Here is a 17,846-nt window from a genome sequence, read left to right as displayed (position 1 = left end):
TTATTAAATGTTAATTTCACTTTATGCTCAACACTAACTATTTATGCCCAAACACTGGGAATATTAATTACTGATTGAGATGAACAGATGACATGAAATATTGTATCTAAGCATGATCTAAGGTTGAATTATAATTTATTATTAATTAATAATAATAATTTTGTTGTTTATTCATGGTCCTGTTTTGAACAGGCCAGGTTCCAGAACTGGATGGCGAGCTAAAGAAACCAGAATGAACCGAGAGAGTGCAAACATCTGCCGGTGCGGTAGGAGGCGCTGCAGCCGCTCCCCACACATACATTATATCCTACACAATATCCCCTGCTAGTGGATAAACTGATTCATACTCTGAAACCCTTGGAAGTTACCCGTGGATTCTATTTTTGTGGACTGAGCTATGCAGCACTGCACTTGGAACTTTGTTAACGCGTTGAACTGATTAAGTTCAGAAATATGGACCATTATTCTAATTGTGCACAACTGTAAATATTGTATATATTTGTCAATCACTGTAAATAACACCACTCAGCGCTCATTGAATACACCTCATTGAATACACCTCATTTTCCTCCGAGCCGAACCTTAAACTTCTGGTACTAGTCCAACTCCAATTTTAATGCACTGCAGCATTATATATGCTACATAAATGTGGCGAGCTAGCCAGGAGGAATTGGGTTGTGTTTAATGTGCATTGTTCATTTTCATTTTGTTCATTTGCAAAATATTGTCAAAAATGGATGTATTTTTGAGATATGGCATAAAAATTCCAAATGCTGTTCTGGTTGAGGGCATAACAGAGAAAGTAGAAGATGAAATTATTGACTTTCTAAAACAATATGGCTCTATTCATAATAATGTAATCATTTCTGAACCGGAGTTTGAGTTTGATGGTGCGTTAGTAGTTGAATTTGCAAGCGGTTCTGCGTTGGAAGCTTTGCGTCCCATATTACCCTACACTTTTGTTACTGCTAAAAAGACGGATACTTTTTGTATTTCTGAGCTTTCCACTGTTTATACCGAACACTTTGCTAAAACTAAAACAAAGTCGTACCTTTCTGATTTGCATAACATTGCTAAACTTACCGGGGTTGATTTCGCTGAAGTTTTAAAAACTATGATGACTCAGATTGGACTGTCTATCACTGATCCCCAGCTGACTGCTCGTGGTGAAGAACTGGCTGACGCAGAGTCCTCTACATCCTCTACACGTCCTTCACCCACCACCGGACCACAACCAGAGATGAAACGCACAATCCCCAGCGTGGACGTCCATCCGCCTGAGATCCAGAGATATGTGGTTGAACACATTGTGAAGAATGAGGAGGGTGCTATACACCATCAGCGGCTCAGGGCATTCTCTGGACGGCTGCCCCGACCTGCACATGAGGCGGATTATGAAACTTGGAGGTCGGGAGTTGACCTGCTTTTAAGGGATCCATCTGTGTCTGATCTCCAGCGCTCCCGGAGGATAGTCGACAGTCTCCTGCCTCCAGCGGCTGAGGTGGTGAAGCACCTGCGTTCCGATACAATGCCCGCAGTATATTTGGATACTCTTGACTCTGCTTATGGAACTGTTCAAGATGGAGATGAATTGTTTGCTAAATTCATGGACACCTTTCAGGACACTGGTGAGAGACCATCTGCTTATCTTCAGCGGCTCCAGGCTGCCTTGAACTCTGCTTTAAAGAGGGGAGGAGTTATTGAGTCTGATGTCAACCGGCACCTGTTGAATCAGTTTTGTCGAGGGTGCTGGGATAATACACTAATAGCTGAGCTTCAGCTGAAGCAGAAAAAGACTCGACCACCCACGTTTGCAGAACTGTTACTACTCTTGCGCACAGAAGAGGACCGGGAAGCCGCTAAAGCTATGAGGATGAAGCAACACCTGGGGTCTACGCGCCAGAAAGTCACTGCCCATGCACAGTTCACGCGTCCTGATCTTGAAGGAGGGGCAGTTGCTGCTTTGACAAACATCACGGAGCAGCTCGCAGAACAACTAGCTGATGTCCAGCGGCAGCTTGCTATGCTAACGGCTGGCAATCAGAGGACTTCTGCCAAGCCGCACTTTAATGAAAAAACTATACCACAACAGTCACGTCGACCAACATTTCCTCAGTCCAAGCCCGGTTACTGTTTTCGATGCGGGGAAGATGGCCACATTCGTCCACAATGTGAAAATGAGCCAAATCCTGCACTGGTGGATAGAAAAAAGAAACTGTTTTCCAGAAGACAGCAGAACACTTCCTCCAGACATTTAAACTAAGTCCGGTTCCTGTTGTGGGACAGATGGGAGCCAAGGGGGACCAAACCCGTCCCAAGAAAGAGAAGAAGAATGTTAAATGTGCTGAAATGTTACAATCAAAGAACAATATGCCAATCCAACTTCCAAAGGGGCTGGTGGGCTCGAAGTGTTCCTCCATTGTTAAAGTTTCTGGACTGAGCCACTACTGTCTCTTGGATACTGGGTCACAGGTGACTACAGTTCCAGTCTCATTTTATAATGAGACCCTCAGTGAACAACCCGTGAATCCACTCTACAATTTACTACAAGTGGAGGGAGCAGCTGGTCAGTCAGTTCCTTACCTCGGCTATGTGGAAATAACTATTACCTTTCCAAAAGATTTCTTGGGAGTTGACTTTGAAGTTCCAACACTTGCCTTGGTTGTGCCGGATGCCCATCCTGATTCCAATTCACCTGTTTTAATTGGTATGGAGCAATTATATGAGCAGTACCTCGGCAGTGATGTCTCCAACTTCCAACCATCCGCCAAAGGTTATTGTGCAGTCCTGAAGCTCCTGCAATTGAAATATCAACAGAGCCGAGAGGGCAGTGCCGGAACTGTAAGGTTGCTGAGTCAGACGACAGCTTTAGTTCCAGCGGGGCAGACTGTTGTCTTGGAGGGCTCTGCCAGAGTGAATGACCCCTCTACAGTCCAATGGGCCACAATTGAACACCCCACATCACCACTTCCTGGTGGTCTGTGTGTTCAGAGTTGCCTCATCACGCTCCCAACCCGTGCTCCATACAAAGTTCCTGTTGTCATCCGAAACGAATCTGAACATAATGTGCTTATTCCTGCAGCAGCTGTCATCGCAGACATTACAGCTTCTCCAACCATCCTTGCCCAACAAACTGTTAACTACACTCAGACTTCATCTAAATCCCAGCAAGACACTTTGGAGTACAATTTTGGAGATTCTCCAATTCCAGCTGACTGGAAAGAGCGAATAACATCTAGGCTTAACCAAATGACTGAAGTGTTTTCTTGCAACGATCTGGATTTTGGTTGTACGGATAAAGTTAAGCATAACATCAAGCTCCATGACGAAACACCGTTCAAGCAACGAGCCAGGCCAATCCATCCCCACGACATTGAAGCTGTTCGCAGCCATTTGCGAGACCTGCTTGAAGCTGGCATCATCCGGGAGTCAGAGTCACCCTTTACGTCCCCAATCGTGGTGGTCCGTAAACGGAATGGCGATGTGAGGCTCTGCATCGACTATCGGAAGCTGAATTTACAGACTATAAAAGATGCCTATGCCCTGCCAAACCTTGAGGAGTCGTTTTCCGCTCTTACTGGATCTAAATGGTTCACAGTTTTGGATCTCAAATCTGGGTATTATCAGATACAAATGGATGAAGCTGACAAGTTTAAACCTGCTTTTGTTACGCCACTAGGTTTCTGGGAATGGAATAGAATGCCGCAGGGGGTAACAAATGCTCCTAGTACCTTCCAGAGACTCATGGAGAAATGTATGGGGGATTTAAACCTCAAGGAAGTTCTTGTGTTCCTCGATGATATTATAATATTTTCTGACACTTTAGAAGAACATGAGAAGCGGCTATTGAACGTTCTCCACCGTCTCAAGGAGTTTGGTTTGAAGTTGTCTCCTGATAAATGCAAGTTTTTCCAGTCTAGTGTGCGTTACCTTGGACATGTGGTGTCTGAGAGGGGTGTTGAAACGGACTCCGAGAAGACATCCTCACTCAAATCCTGGCCAGTTCCCCGAAACCTCAAGGAGCTTCGGTCCTTCCTCGGTTTCGCAGGATATTATCGGAGGTTTATCAGAGACTATGCCACAATTGTGAAATCCCTCAACACCCTTACCCGTGGCTATGCACCCGTCCATCGGTCTACTAAAGACAAAAGTCCTACTGTGAAGTACCATGACCCGAAGCAGTCTTTTGGAGACAGATGGACTCCAGAATGTCAAGCTGCTTTCAACAGCATTATCGAGAAGCTAACATCTGCTCCTGTGCTTGGTTTCGCCAATCCAAAATTGCCTTATATCCTGCACACGGACGCTAGTACTATCGGTTTGGGAGCTGTTCTTTATCAAGAACAAGATGGTCAGCTCCGAGTCATCGCCTATGCAAGCAGAGGCTTGTCTCAAAGTGAGTCTCGATATGCAGCACATAAACTTGAATTTCTCGCTTTAAAATGGAGTGTTACTGAAAAGTTTCACGATTATTTATATGGTGCAAACTTCACAGTAGTTACAGACAACAATCCTCTCACTTACGTACTCACATCTGCAAAACTTGATGCCACAAGCCACAGGTGGTTAGCTGCATTGTCCACATACTCTTTCAAAATGCAATATTGTGCTGGTAAACATAATTTTGATGCTGATGCTCTTTCTAGACTTTGCCATGCAGAAGTTCCAGACGACGTTCACGCAAGGAAAGAATGGAACCTCATTCACCAGCTAGCATCTGGGCCAGTCGAGACTGCAGAGCTATCACCTGACATTGTCGACGCCATCTGTCAGAGCAGCCTTGTTCGGACGTTTCATCGATCCCGGTTGAGTCACTCTGACGTTACACTGGTCGAGTCCCTTACAGTTTCTGCAGAAGTCATCCCTGCTGGCTTTGCTGAAGAAGAGTTGCACGGTTTACCTGTCATTCCCTCTTTTTCACACACAGATTTGAGGGATGAACAGTGTGCCGATCCTGCAGTTCGAGAAGTCATCCACCAGCTGAATACTGGAGAAAAGATTCCTCCTGGCGTTCGAAAGGAACTTCCTGAGCTCCCCCTGCTGTTACGGGAGTGGAATCGGTTGGAGTTGGAGGATGGAGTCCTTTACAGACGAAAGCGGGAGGAGGATAAAGTTGTTCTTCAACTCGTTTTGCCACCAGCCTTGCGTTCTACAGTTCTGGAAAGTCTCCACAATGACATGGGGCATATGGGCATAGAGCGGACGCTGGATTTAGTGCGACAACGGTTCTTCTGGCCAAAGATGGCAGCCGATGTGGAGCACTTTATCAAGACTTGTGACCGGTGCGTGCGACGCAAAACTCCACCTGAAAGAGCAGCTCCATTGGTGAATATTCAAACTACTCGCCCTCTGGAACTATTGTGCATGGACTTTTTATCAATTGAACCGGATAGTAGCAATACAAAAGACATTCTGGTGTTAACTGATCACTTTACAAAATTTGCTGTCGCAATTCCAACTGCAAATCAGAAAGCTAAAACTGTTGCCAGATGTTTATGGAATGACTTTATGGTCTATTATGGAATTCCTGAACGCTTACATTCAGATCAAGGACCAGACTTTGAGTCACTGCTGATTAAAGAACTTTGTGATGTGGCTGGGATCAAGAAGACTCGAACTACTCCATACCACCCGAGGGGTAATCCGGTCGAGCGCTTTAATCGAACTCTCTTGGGCATGCTTGGAACGCTCGAGAGCAAGCAGAAGTCAAAGTGGAAGGACTATGTTAAGCCACTTGTTCATGCATATAACTGCACTCGTAATGATGTGACTGGCTTCACGCCTTATGAACTTCTGTTTGGGCGATTGCCACGGCTCCCGGTTGACTTGGCTTTTGGCTTACCAGTGCGTGAATCGCTTTCATCTTCGCACTCCCAATATGTGAAGAGTCTGAAAGCACGTCTTGAAGAAAGTTACAAGCTTGCATCCCAGAATGCCCAAAAGTCCGGTCAAAGGAATAAAAGCCGATTTGATCAGCGTGTAAAACCTGCAAGTTTAGAAATTGGTGATCGTGTTCTTGTACGAAATGTCAGAATCCGTGGAAAACACAAGCTCGCGGATAAGTGGGAGCAAGAGGTTTATGTGGTTGTTCAACGTGCCGGTGATCTCCCTGTCTACATTGTGAAACCAGAGACCAGGGATGGGGCTACTCGCACGCTCCACCGCGACCTTCTTCTGCCCTGTGGGTTTCTACCAGACTGTGTCTCTGAGGACTCCCAAGAGTCTGCTCCTGCTCGAAGACCACCCACTCGTAGCCAGAGTCAACAAGCTGATCCTGCGCCGGAGAGTGAGGGTGAATGGGAGACTGAGTCTGTCATCCTTGAGTATTCTCCTCAGCTTCCGGTGAGATTTGGTGTGGAAGGAGCCTGTGAACTGGAGCAAATGCCAGAAACCAATATCACTGACTCGGCGCTTCCACTGCCTTCTGCTGGAAGCCTGTCAACTGCAACACCATCTGAGGACCATGTACCTGCAGGAGAATCCAGACCAGCTGAGGCAGAAGTTCCAGCAACACTCAGCAGCAATGAGTCAGAAGATGAAATTGCCTCACCTGAATCCATCGATCTACCTGAGGGAGGAGAATTACCCAATAATGTGCCTGAAGACTCTTTGTCCGGGGCTGAAATACCTCTGGAAGCTGGGGATCTTGGGCCGGTTCGATCTGAGTCATCAGAGGGTGACATAGGGGCTAGACGTTCGCGTCGTAATCGCCAACCACCTCAGCGTCTTGGCTATTCCACACTGGGTAACCCACTAATATCAGTTGTTCAAAACTTAATTCACAGCCTGTCTAATGTTTATGCTGAGGTCCTTAGTTTCACTCCTGCAGCAGACTCCGTCTCTAAATTATAATACTCGTATAGATCCCATACAACGGGACGTGCATGATCTAAAGGGGGGAGGGTGTAACCCAGGTGATTTTCTGCTCCTGGACCGTTTCTGCCTCCGTTTTGCTTGCCTGGTCCCTTTGCTTCATTTTTGCCTGCCTGGTCCGTCTCTGCCGAACTATCGCGAGACTTCGCTCACGTATCGCGAGATTTGCGGCGCTAAGCTCTTTAAAACATGGCCGCGCGCAGTTGTTCGGGAGGAGTGTGGGCCTCCAGGTTGTTAAGCGGCTGCAGGTAGGCGGTTAGCCCTCTAAACGTTACATTTTACGAATATTCTGCTTATTCACTGTTATGCCATCGACTTTGCAGATGCCTCTGCCTGTGATCTTGTGTTTTGTTTGACTGATATACTTAAAGTGGACCTGGTGAGTGCTTTGTTATTGTTCGAAGCTAACATGCTATGCTACTGTTGATTGAATCAGTTCACACGGACTTGTCAGCCGGTGCGGGCGCTGGCTGCACTCGTTCATGTTAAATTGTATCAATTTTGCACTTCAACTTTTGCTGAATCTGACACTGAAATCTAATGATTTAAAGTTAAATTATTAAATGTTAATTTCACTTTATGCTCAACACTAACTATTTATGCCCAAACACTGGGAATATTAATTACTGATTGAGATGAACAGATGACATGAAATATTGTATCTAAGCATGATCTAAGGTTGAATTATAATTTATTATTAATTAATAATAATAATTTTGTTGTTTATTCATGGTCCTGTTTTGAACAGGCCAGGTTCCAGAACTGGATGGCGAGCTAAAGAAACCAGAACGAACCGAGAGAGTGCAAACATCTGCCGGTGCGGTAGGAGGCGCTGCAGCCGCTCCCCACACATACATTATATCCTACACAATATCCCCTGCTAGTGGATAAACTGATTCATACTCTGAAACCCTTGGAAGTTACCCGTGGAGTCTATTTTTGTGGACTGAGCTATGCAGCACTGCACTTGGAACTTTGTTAACGCGTTGAACTGATTAAGTTCAGAAATATGGACCATTATTCTAATTGTGCACAACTGTAAATATTGTATATATTTGTCAATCACTGTAAATAACACCACTCAGCGCTACAAGCATTTTTGTCAGTTGTCTCATTGAATACACCTCATTTTCCTCCGAGCCGAACCTTAAACTTCTGGTACTAGTCCAACTCCAATTTTAATGCACTGCAGCATTATATATGCTACATTATCATTTCTGTTGAACACTGAGACTTTTTGAAGACATTAAGACAATATGAACAAATAAAGAGCATTGTTGACGAAGAATGAGAAACTATTTACTCGTTTTGACATTTTGACTCAATAACGGGAGGAAGAGGAGGGGGAGGAAGAGGGAGGAAGAGGAGGTCCGGAGACGGGGGGGCGTCCTCCACTGGAAGCACGCGGGACCATTAACACCGAGCGCTGGTGGAGATGTTGTTTAACACCTGCCAGGAGCGTTCTGTCATAAGCAGCAGCTCCACTCACACTTACACACAACACCTCCTGCATTTACATGTGCTCCGTGTGCAGGTGGAGGAGGAGGGGGAGGAGGAGGGGGAGGAGCACAAATGTATGATATATATAATACGTGACTACATATTTCATTAAAACCCACTGAACAAAATTATATTTCAGATTTAACTCAACAGTTTGCCCGTTTGTCCCCATTTGTTTGACCATTTTTTGTAGAGTTGATAATTGTACTTCCTGGTTGGGCACAGGTAGAGGTAATTCCACAACTGTTACCTAGCAACCAGATTGCAAACAGGAGCCAGCCAATTATGATTTGACACACAATATTACCATAGCTCTGTGCATGTGATATTACCTCTGTACATGTGATATTACCTCTGTACATGTGATATTACCTCTGTACATGTGATATTACCTCTGTACATGTGATATTACCTCTGTACATGTGATATTCATGTGATATTACCTCTGTACATATGATATTCATGTGATATTACCTCTGTGCATGTGATATTACCTCTGTGCATGTGATATATTACCTCTGTGCATGTGATATTACCTCTGTGCATGTGATATATTACCTCTGTGCATGTGATATATTACCTCTGTGCATGTGATATATTACCTCTGTGCATGTGATATTACCTCTGTGCATGTGATATTACCTCTGTACATGTGATATTCATGTGATATTACCTCTGTGCATGTGATATTATCTCTGTGCATGTGATATATTACCTCTGTGCATGTGATATTACCTCTGTACATGTGCTATTACCTCTGTGCATGTGATATTACCTCTGTGCATGTGATATTACCTCTGTGCATTTGATGTTACCTCTGTGCATGTGATATTACCTCTGTACATGTGATATTACCTCTGTACATGTGATATTCATGTGATATTACCTCTGTGCATGTGATATTACCTCTGTGCATGTGATATTCATGTGATATTACCTCTGTGCATGTGATATTACCTCTGTGCATGTGATATTATCTCTGTACATGTGATATTCATGTGATATTACCTCTGTGCATGTGATATATTACCTCTGTGCATGCAAGTGATATTACCTCTGTGCATGTGATATTACCTCTGTGCATGTGATATTACCTCTTTACATGTGATATTACCTCTGTACATGTGATATTACCTCTGTGCATGTGATATATTACCTCTGTGCAAGTGATATTACCTCTGTGCATGTGATATATTACCTCTGTGCAAGTGATATTACCTCTGTGCATGTGATATATTACCTCTGTGCAAGTGATATTACCTCTGTGCATGTGATATTACCTCTGTGCATGACTCTTCTGGAGTGCATGTGTTCCAGAGCGCTGCAGAGCTGCACAAAATACTTCCACACCGTCCTCTCCGGGATCAGCCGCCGCTGCTTCTTAAAGTGCTGCACAAAAACACAGGAAATCATCACATTAGGGCGGGGCCGATAGAGATTTAGACATGTGATGTTTGCGTTGCTGTTGTGCACTTTAGTATTTGTGATCAAAATCAAAGGACACGTCATCATTTGGATTGTTACTGGCCTTTAAACTTGTCCTTGAACCATTGATTTGGCATCTCACGTTTTAAAACTTCAAATACTGTATGTACTTTATACTCATTAGGCGTTCCCTCGTCACAATTTGTGTTAGTACTCCATCTACTGGCCGCACGGGGAATAACCAGGGGGAAACATGAGTTAGTCTGGTGACGACTTTAGGACTTACAAACAGCAAAGGAGACTCCCAGAGCTTGACTTCTGACATCACGTATCCCGGCAATTTGAAACCAAGTGTTTTTGTGAGGCTCAAATAAGACGATCTCATAAACTAGCGCGTTTTTGATGAGGAAACAACGTTATAACATGGATAAAAGCTCAACATTTCCTTTAGTTTCCCTTATAATCAGCAACCGGAGCACAGACTGAAATAACACTGTCGAAGAGTTCACAAAATAACTCACTTTTGCAAAAATAAACATCGCAAAAGTACATTATCTGGGACATTTAATCGTATTTTATGATGATTGCGCTCTGCCATTTCCATACGTGCGTTCGCGGTAACGTCATATATCCGGGACTTCCCCATAGCGGCCATTTTGAAAGGGGCACGAGATATATATAAACCACCACGACTGCATCCTTTTCTACGGCATAATGAGCTACGAATACCTCCTTACAGAACGCAGGCTTTAGGCATTTTGGCCTCATAGATCCTGGATTATCGTATGTAGTAGACGTGCTGTTGTGCCCCTTTCAAAATGGCTGACTCGGTTGCTACTGTACAAGGTCCCGGATGTGCGAACGCATGTATTATAACGCAATAGTCTATGACACACAAACTGTGAACGACACACACAGTATTAGCCCTCTTTATCAGGGCGTTATATCCGATACCGACGAAGGCACAAATAATCCCTCCACATCGATATTAGCACAGATTTATCAGGGTAGAAGATAATGAAAAGAATCCATAACTGAATATTTTTGGAGGATTATCTCACAAATCCAATAGAAATGGGCTAAAATGTGTAAAAACTTGTAAAATGTCTCGGTTGAAGTCCAAGCACCACGCAAAAGTGAAAAGGTGGAGGATTTTTATGTTTTTATTTATCTATTTTGACATACATTGTTTTATTTTCTTGTAAACTACATTGCGCTTTTATTTTAGTTTTTTTTAAAGTGTCTTAACATTGTACAGTACTTTGAATTGCGCTTTGTATGAATTGTGCTTTATAAATAAATGTATTTGATTGATTGATTGATTGATTGGACCGATCGTGTAAGTTTTTTACAGTTCCCCCTGAACGATTCCCTCAGCTTTCTCCTAAATGTTCCTCCTCTCGACAAAACCAACCTGACATTCTAAAACACCAGGAACGCTCAGCGCCCGCTCGGCCTCCGTGCCAGCGCCGGGCCTCAAACCTCGCCGACTCCGCGCTTAATCCGGCCCAGACCGCCGCTCTTCCGTCTTGTCTCCGCGCGGCTCAACTTTAACTTTCTCCACAATAGAAAGCACATGCGCTCGGAGAGGAAGCGGGCGGAGTTTGCGGCGCCGCATGTGGCACGTAATCCTCCCTCTACATTATTTACAGTGAAGGACTGAGCCGAGCGGCGGTGAGTCATCTTCCCGCTCGTTTACGACAGACGCTTGTTGTTGTTGTTTTTTAACGGCGTATTGATCTTATAAATGCGCAGCCCGGCGGGAGGGACAATTTCAAAAGATTTTTACGGGAGATTCCGGTGACGTCGTTTACGAGGAGCGCTGCGTGTTAAAGAGCCAAAGTTTTACCATGCGCAGTCTAGAGGAGGAGGCGGAGTTACTGAGCTAGAGTTTGTCCAGAGTCTTTATGAACTGTGGCACATGAGGCACGTTTCCACTGGTCGCCTGGCTCAATTCAGATTTATTTTTCCCCCCAAATTCGATTTTTTTGTGGAAGAAGCGGTTCACATTGCAAACAAAATGCGACTCAGATACATTTTTGTGAATGAAATGTCAACGTTTGTCCATTTATCTTTGAAAACTGGTGTTGTCTGACTTAGGTTTAATCGGTTGTATTCCACGTCTTTTTACCATGACAAAAAAAAGTTCCGTCTGTAACATTTCCGCGCAGTAGAAGTTGGATAAATGTTCAGATTGCGGTCAAAACAGATTTAGTCGCACCAATGAAAGTGGTCTGGGTCACATGTGAAAAAAAGTCATGCAAAAATCAGATTTAGGTCACATTTGGGCAAAAAAATCTGATTTGATGTGCAGTGTAAGGTAAAGTGCCGTATTTTCCGAACTATAAGTCGCACTTTTTTCATAGTTTTGGCCGGGGTGCGACTTCTACTTATATTTATACTTATTTATACTACTCTGGAGCGACTTATATTTGATATTATTTGTTATTTTCACACTTGCAACCACATTTCCTACTCCAGTGTGACTTATATATTTTTTTTCTTCTCTATTATGCATCTTTTGGCGGGTGCGACTTATAGTCCGGAAAATACACTAGTTTGTTTTTCTTACAGATGGCTTTTAAATTGTCTGCTTCCTCAACATGGGAAAAACTTACAAAAGGAAACTAAAAATATAGCCGCAAGCGGCAATGATCGGCCCTCGCCACGCCGCCGCCACGCCGCCGCCACACCGCCGCCACGCCGCAAGAGGAGGGGGCGCTAACGCGCCCCAATTGTCCTTTTATTACGCCTACTGCTGAATCTGTGACGCTGTCACATCTTCTCCCCTTTGTTTTACCATCAAAAAGCAATTTTATTTTGAATTCTTGGCAAAATGTGCGGCTTTGCCGCACAGACACCGTGACTCTTTGAATGAAAATGTGGATAACTTTTGATGGTCTTGAAGATGAGTCTCACCAAATTTCAGGTTAATAGGGCTGACGCCCTGGGAGGAGTTTGTGAAAGTCTAAAGTGTAAACATGTTCTGGCGATTTCCCCATTGGAATAACATGAAAGGTTTCGGTCATCGTTACGGCAACGCCATAACAATTATGACATGAGTCATTGACTTTTTTGATGGGGATGCTAAAATTGAGTTGTGTGTCAAATTTCATATAATTTCGCAAAACTAAACATTTAACCTCCATATAAAATCTGTAGGGGGCGCTGTGGCGCCAAATGAATTTATTTCACTTCAAGTAGATTTAGGGCAAAGAGTTTAACAACTGATTCTAATTTGACGCAATTCGGACTTTATCTGCGCAAACGGCAGAAATTTTAAATATGGGAGATTTCTGAAATTCTAGCTACAGTTTGCGGCTTCGCCGCACAGAGACCGTGAGAGGTATCAATGTAATTTGGATAACTTTTGATGTCCCACTCCTCAGTAGCATTTTCACCAAATTTCAGCTTTTTAGGGCCAACGCCCTGGGAGGAGTTCGTAAAAGTACGACGTTTGGAAAAACTCCGAAGTCATGTTTAGCCATTTTTGAAGCAATATGGCCGACATTTGGTTGGGCGGACGGCGTTGCCGTAATAATATTTTTTACTTCTCTTGTCACCATCTACCTCTGCGCCAAATTTCATGATTCTACGATCAGATTTTTTTTGGGTCATTTCCCATCTCTCAATGCATTTTTGGTACATTTGGGGGCGCTGACGCGCCAATTTTTTTAATTTTAGAAAAGGGAAATAGCCAGAATGTAGAGAGGCACGATTTTTAGAGGCGTGCAAATTTTTGTGACTTTTCGTCAATGTTCACTGGGTGAAAAATAGGGGGGTTGGTCCCGAGAAGAAGAAGAAGAAAGAAAGAAAGAAAGAAAGAATAATATTCCGATGCGAAAACAATGTTTCCCATTTTTCAAATATCATAAACTATACATTTTCGGAAAGCGCTCGCGCTTTCCTACCTCATGGTGTGGGTCCCTGGTCACTGACGGGTACTTTCGATAATTTTGAGTGGGCTCCGCCCACTTTGTGTTTTTGGCCCTCTATACAGTAATAATGTTCAATTTTTGCCTTACATGCTTATATGCACGGAACATGCAAGAGATGGGGAACGTATTCGTGAGCTACTTAGCGCAAATGAGTGCTTTATATGGGGATGACGACCGCTTCGCGGTCGTCATCCCAATGTAAAGTGCTCGTTTAGTGCGAACTTTTGCACGGGCTTCGCCCGTTTACAACGGTAATGTTCCATTTTCCTACAACTAATTAGTATGCACGGGGCGTGCATGTGTGGAGGAGTGCGTTAGTGAGTGTTTGGAAGTGGGCGAGCGCTTCGCGCTCGATTTTGTGCGCACTACGTGCGCACTTTCGCAGCCGTGCTTCGCACGGCCTTACGAGATTAATAGGCCTCTCGCCAGCTTGTGGCGCTCGGGCCTAATAACTGATTTAAATGGTTTAAATCCAGGTCTGAAATGGGATCTATGGTTTGTAACTGCTTTTAGAGAACTTATTGTGCAAATGTGTGTAAACTAATGGGACTTTCCTGGTTAAATAAAGGTAAAATACATTAAAATAAAAATAATACATTCCAAATCGTACATGTTTGAATCATACGGCCAATCTCAGCAATTCACAAAAACACATTTAGTCATTCAAAAGCTAACGGAAAAGAATAACGTAAAATTCCAGTTTATTTAGTGCTTTTATTTCACGTTTGAATGTTTCTGTGTGTAATGCATTGGGTTTGACCGACGTTGCACGCAACTCGAAAGTCAGCTGACTTGTTTACGCGCATACGATGAATATTGCACATTAAAATCACCTGAACAGAAAATTATGACCCATGGATAAAAACTACAGAGAAAACAAAGGCACAAAACATCATCTTTAAACTTTACACAACAAAAAACTTTGATACGTTATATCAAAACAACTTTGATACTTGTTTTGATTTTATTCGGCTGGATTGAGTGTCTTGTTTTGACTTTATTCGGCTGGATTGAGTGTTTTCGTTGTGTCGTTACGATGTGTCTTGGCTCTGAGTCCCCCGGCTCCGGCCCCGCCCCCCGGCCGGCGCCGTACCGCGTTTACACAAAGGAGGAACTCATGAAACTGCGGAGAACAGTCGTCTTACCCGGAGATCGTCACGTTATCCCGGCGAACATCCTAAGGAAAACGCAACGAAGCAGACGGGCTGGACGTAAACTCCGAGAGAAGAGAGGAGAAAACAGGAAGTCGGTTCCCGCCATAGTCATGGGTAACGTGAGGTCCCTTCAAAATAAAATGACGGAAACAGCGAGCCTCATGCGGTCCCAGAGGATTTATAGGGACAGCAGCGTCTTGATTTTCACAGAGACCTGGTTAACAGCAGAAATGCCAGACTCTATTGTAGGTTTGGACAATTTTCATCTGCTGCGGGCGGACAGAACGAGAGAATGCGGGAAGAAAAGAGGTGGCGGTCTGGCGGTGTATGTGAACACGAGCTGGTCCAAACCCGAACACTGCACAGTGAAGGAGCAGCTATGTAACAAGGATATTGAACTATTGGCTATTGGCATGAGGCCATATTATCTGCCCCGGGAGTTCTCACATGTGATTTTGATCGCAGTCTATGTGGCCCCGTCTGCCAATGCTGAAAATGCTTGTGAAGCACTGCTCTCCTGCACTTGTAGGCTGCAAACACAGCATCCACAGGCTCTCTTCCTCATCTCTGGTGACTTTAACCACTCTTCTCCCTCTTCTGTTCTACCAACATACACCCAGTATGTTACCTGCCCCACCAGAGAGAATAGAACATTGGACTTGTTTTTTGCCAACACCAAGGAGGCTTATTCCTCTTCCCCCCTCCCTCCCCTGGGCAGCTCGGACCACAACCTTGTACATCTGAGGCCTGTGTATGAACCCATCGTGCGCAGGCAGCCTGTGGTGTCCCGTGAGGTGAGGATGTGGTCTGCTGAGAGCGAGGAGGCTCTGAGGGACTGCTTCAGCACCACTGTCTGGACTGAGCTTTATGACCCAAATGGGGAGGACATCAACACCATCACAGAGTGCATCACGGACTACATCAACTTGTGTTTTGAGAACATTGTTCCCTCCCGGACGGTGTGGTGGTTTCCAAACAACAAGCCATGGATTAACCGTGAACTGAAGCCTCTGCTGAAGGAGAAGAAGAGAGCCTTCAGGTCAGGGAACAAGGAGGAGCTGAGGACTGTGCAGAAGGAGTTGAGGAGGAAGATCAGGAAGGCTGAGGCCGGCTACATGAGGAGGATGGAGGAGCAGCTGCAGCAGAAGAACATTCAGGGAGTGTGAAGGAGCCTGAAAACCATCTCGGGCTTCAAAATCCCCCCTGCCCAGACAGAGGGGGATCTACAGTGGGTGAATGATTTAAATGCTCACTTCTTGAGGTTTGATCGGTCACCCGCCCCTCCCCCTGCACAGCTGCATGCTCCCTCTTCCACAGCTGGACAATGCCCTGCATCTGTTCCTCTTCGCTTATCTGCCCCGGACCATCAGCTCCCCACTTCGCCTGGACTCACCCATCACCCCAGCACACGGTCCCCCTGCCAACCACTGACTGTCACAGCAGCACAGGTGAGGAGTGAGCTGAAGAGGATTAAAGTGAGGAAGGCAGCAGGACCTGATGGCATCAGCCCCAGGCTCCTTAAGTCCTGCGCAGATGAACTGTGTGGAGTTATGGAGCATGTCTTCAACATGAGCCTGAAGCTGAGGGTGGTACCACAGGTCTGGAAGACCTCCTGTCTGGTACCTGTGCCTAAGACACCGCGCCCCAAAGACCTCAACAGCTTCAGGCCAGTGGCTCTCACGTCCCACCTGATGAAGACACTGGAGCGGCTGGTCCTGGACCACTTCCGCTCCACCGTGAGCTCAGCCATGGACCCGCTGTAGTTTGCATATCGGTCTGGCATCGGAGTGGAGGACGCTGTCAACTCCCTGCTGCACCGCTCTCTCTCTCACCTGGAAAAGCCTGACAGCTCTGTGAGGATTCTGTTCTTCGATCTTTCCAGCGCCTTCAACACCATCCAGCCGCTGCTCCTGAGGGACAAGCTGGAGACGGCTGGTGTGGAGTATGACCTGGCAGAGTGGATCCTGGACTACCTCACAGACCGACCCCAGTTTGTGAGAGCCCGGAACTGTGTGTCTGACACTTGGACCTGCAGTGTAGGGGCGCCCCAGGGCACTGTCCTCGCGCCCTTTCTCTTCACCCTTTACACTGCAGACTTCAGACATGACACGGACAGCTGTGTCCAGCTGAAGTTCTCTGACGACTCTGCCATCATCGGACTCATCACGGACGACGATGACGAGGAGTACAGGGGACTGGCGCAGGACTTTGTGGACTGGTGTCAGCGGAACCACCTCCTCATCAACGCGGGGAAGACCAAGGAGATGGTGGTGGATTTGCGCAGACGCCACCCCACTGCCCCCTCGCCAGTGAACATCCAGGGACGGGACATTGAGAGAGTGGACTCATACAAGTACCTGGGTGTTCATCTGAACCACAAACTGGACTGGACTCATAACACAGACGCACTGTACAGGAAGAGCCAGAGTCGGCTCTACCTCCTGAGGAGACTCAGGTCTTTTGGAGTGACAGGGCCACTCCTGAAGACCTTCTACGACTCTGTGGTGGCATCAGCCCTCCTGTATGGTGTGGCCTGCTGGAGCAGCAGCATCAAAGAGAGGGAGAGGAGGAGACTGGACAAAGTCATCAAGAAGTCCAGCTCCGTCCTGGGCTGTGCTCTGGACTCGGTGCAGGAGGTGGGGGACAGGAGGGTCCTGGCTGGATTCACATCTATGCTGGACCATGAGTGTCACCCCCTGCAGGACACTCTCTCCGCTCTGGAGAGCAGCTTCAGTGAGAGACTGATCCACCCTCGCTGTGTGAAGGAAAGGTTCCGTAGGTCTTTCCTTCCTGCTGCTGTCAGACTTTATAACAAAAACTGTTAGTACTGAACACTCGCAATACTGACCTAACCTAATACTGATGTGCAATTCCGTCATATGTGCAATTACTGTGAAATTCATGTGCAATCTATGTGCTGTCGTGACACATATTCATGTGCAATTACTGTCGTGAT

The 17,846-nt window shown here is 45.5% G+C and overlaps 1 protein-coding gene across 1 annotated transcript in view; it reads right to left on the bottom strand.

Annotated features, from left to right (window-relative positions):
• The window catches only part of nek7 (NIMA-related kinase 7), a 179,640-nt gene that overhangs the window by 81,201 nt on the left and 80,593 nt on the right, over window positions 1-17,846 (bottom strand). The window contains exon 6 of the mRNA XM_072438124.1: window positions 9,654-9,762. Within this exon, the coding sequence (XP_072294225.1) occupies window positions 9,654-9,762 (109 nt within the window). The remainder of the gene's footprint in view (window positions 1-9,653; window positions 9,763-17,846) is intronic.

Source organism: Eucyclogobius newberryi, unplaced genomic scaffold (genome assembly GCF_026437365.1).
Source record: "Eucyclogobius newberryi isolate DKJ021-1_F unplaced genomic scaffold, fEucNew1.0.hap1 SCAF_9, whole genome shotgun sequence".
Taxonomy (NCBI): Eukaryota; Metazoa; Chordata; class Actinopteri; order Gobiiformes; family Gobiidae; genus Eucyclogobius; species Eucyclogobius newberryi.
Note: the sequence above shows the minus strand (reverse complement) of the source record. Positions and strands in the feature narration are given on the sequence as shown.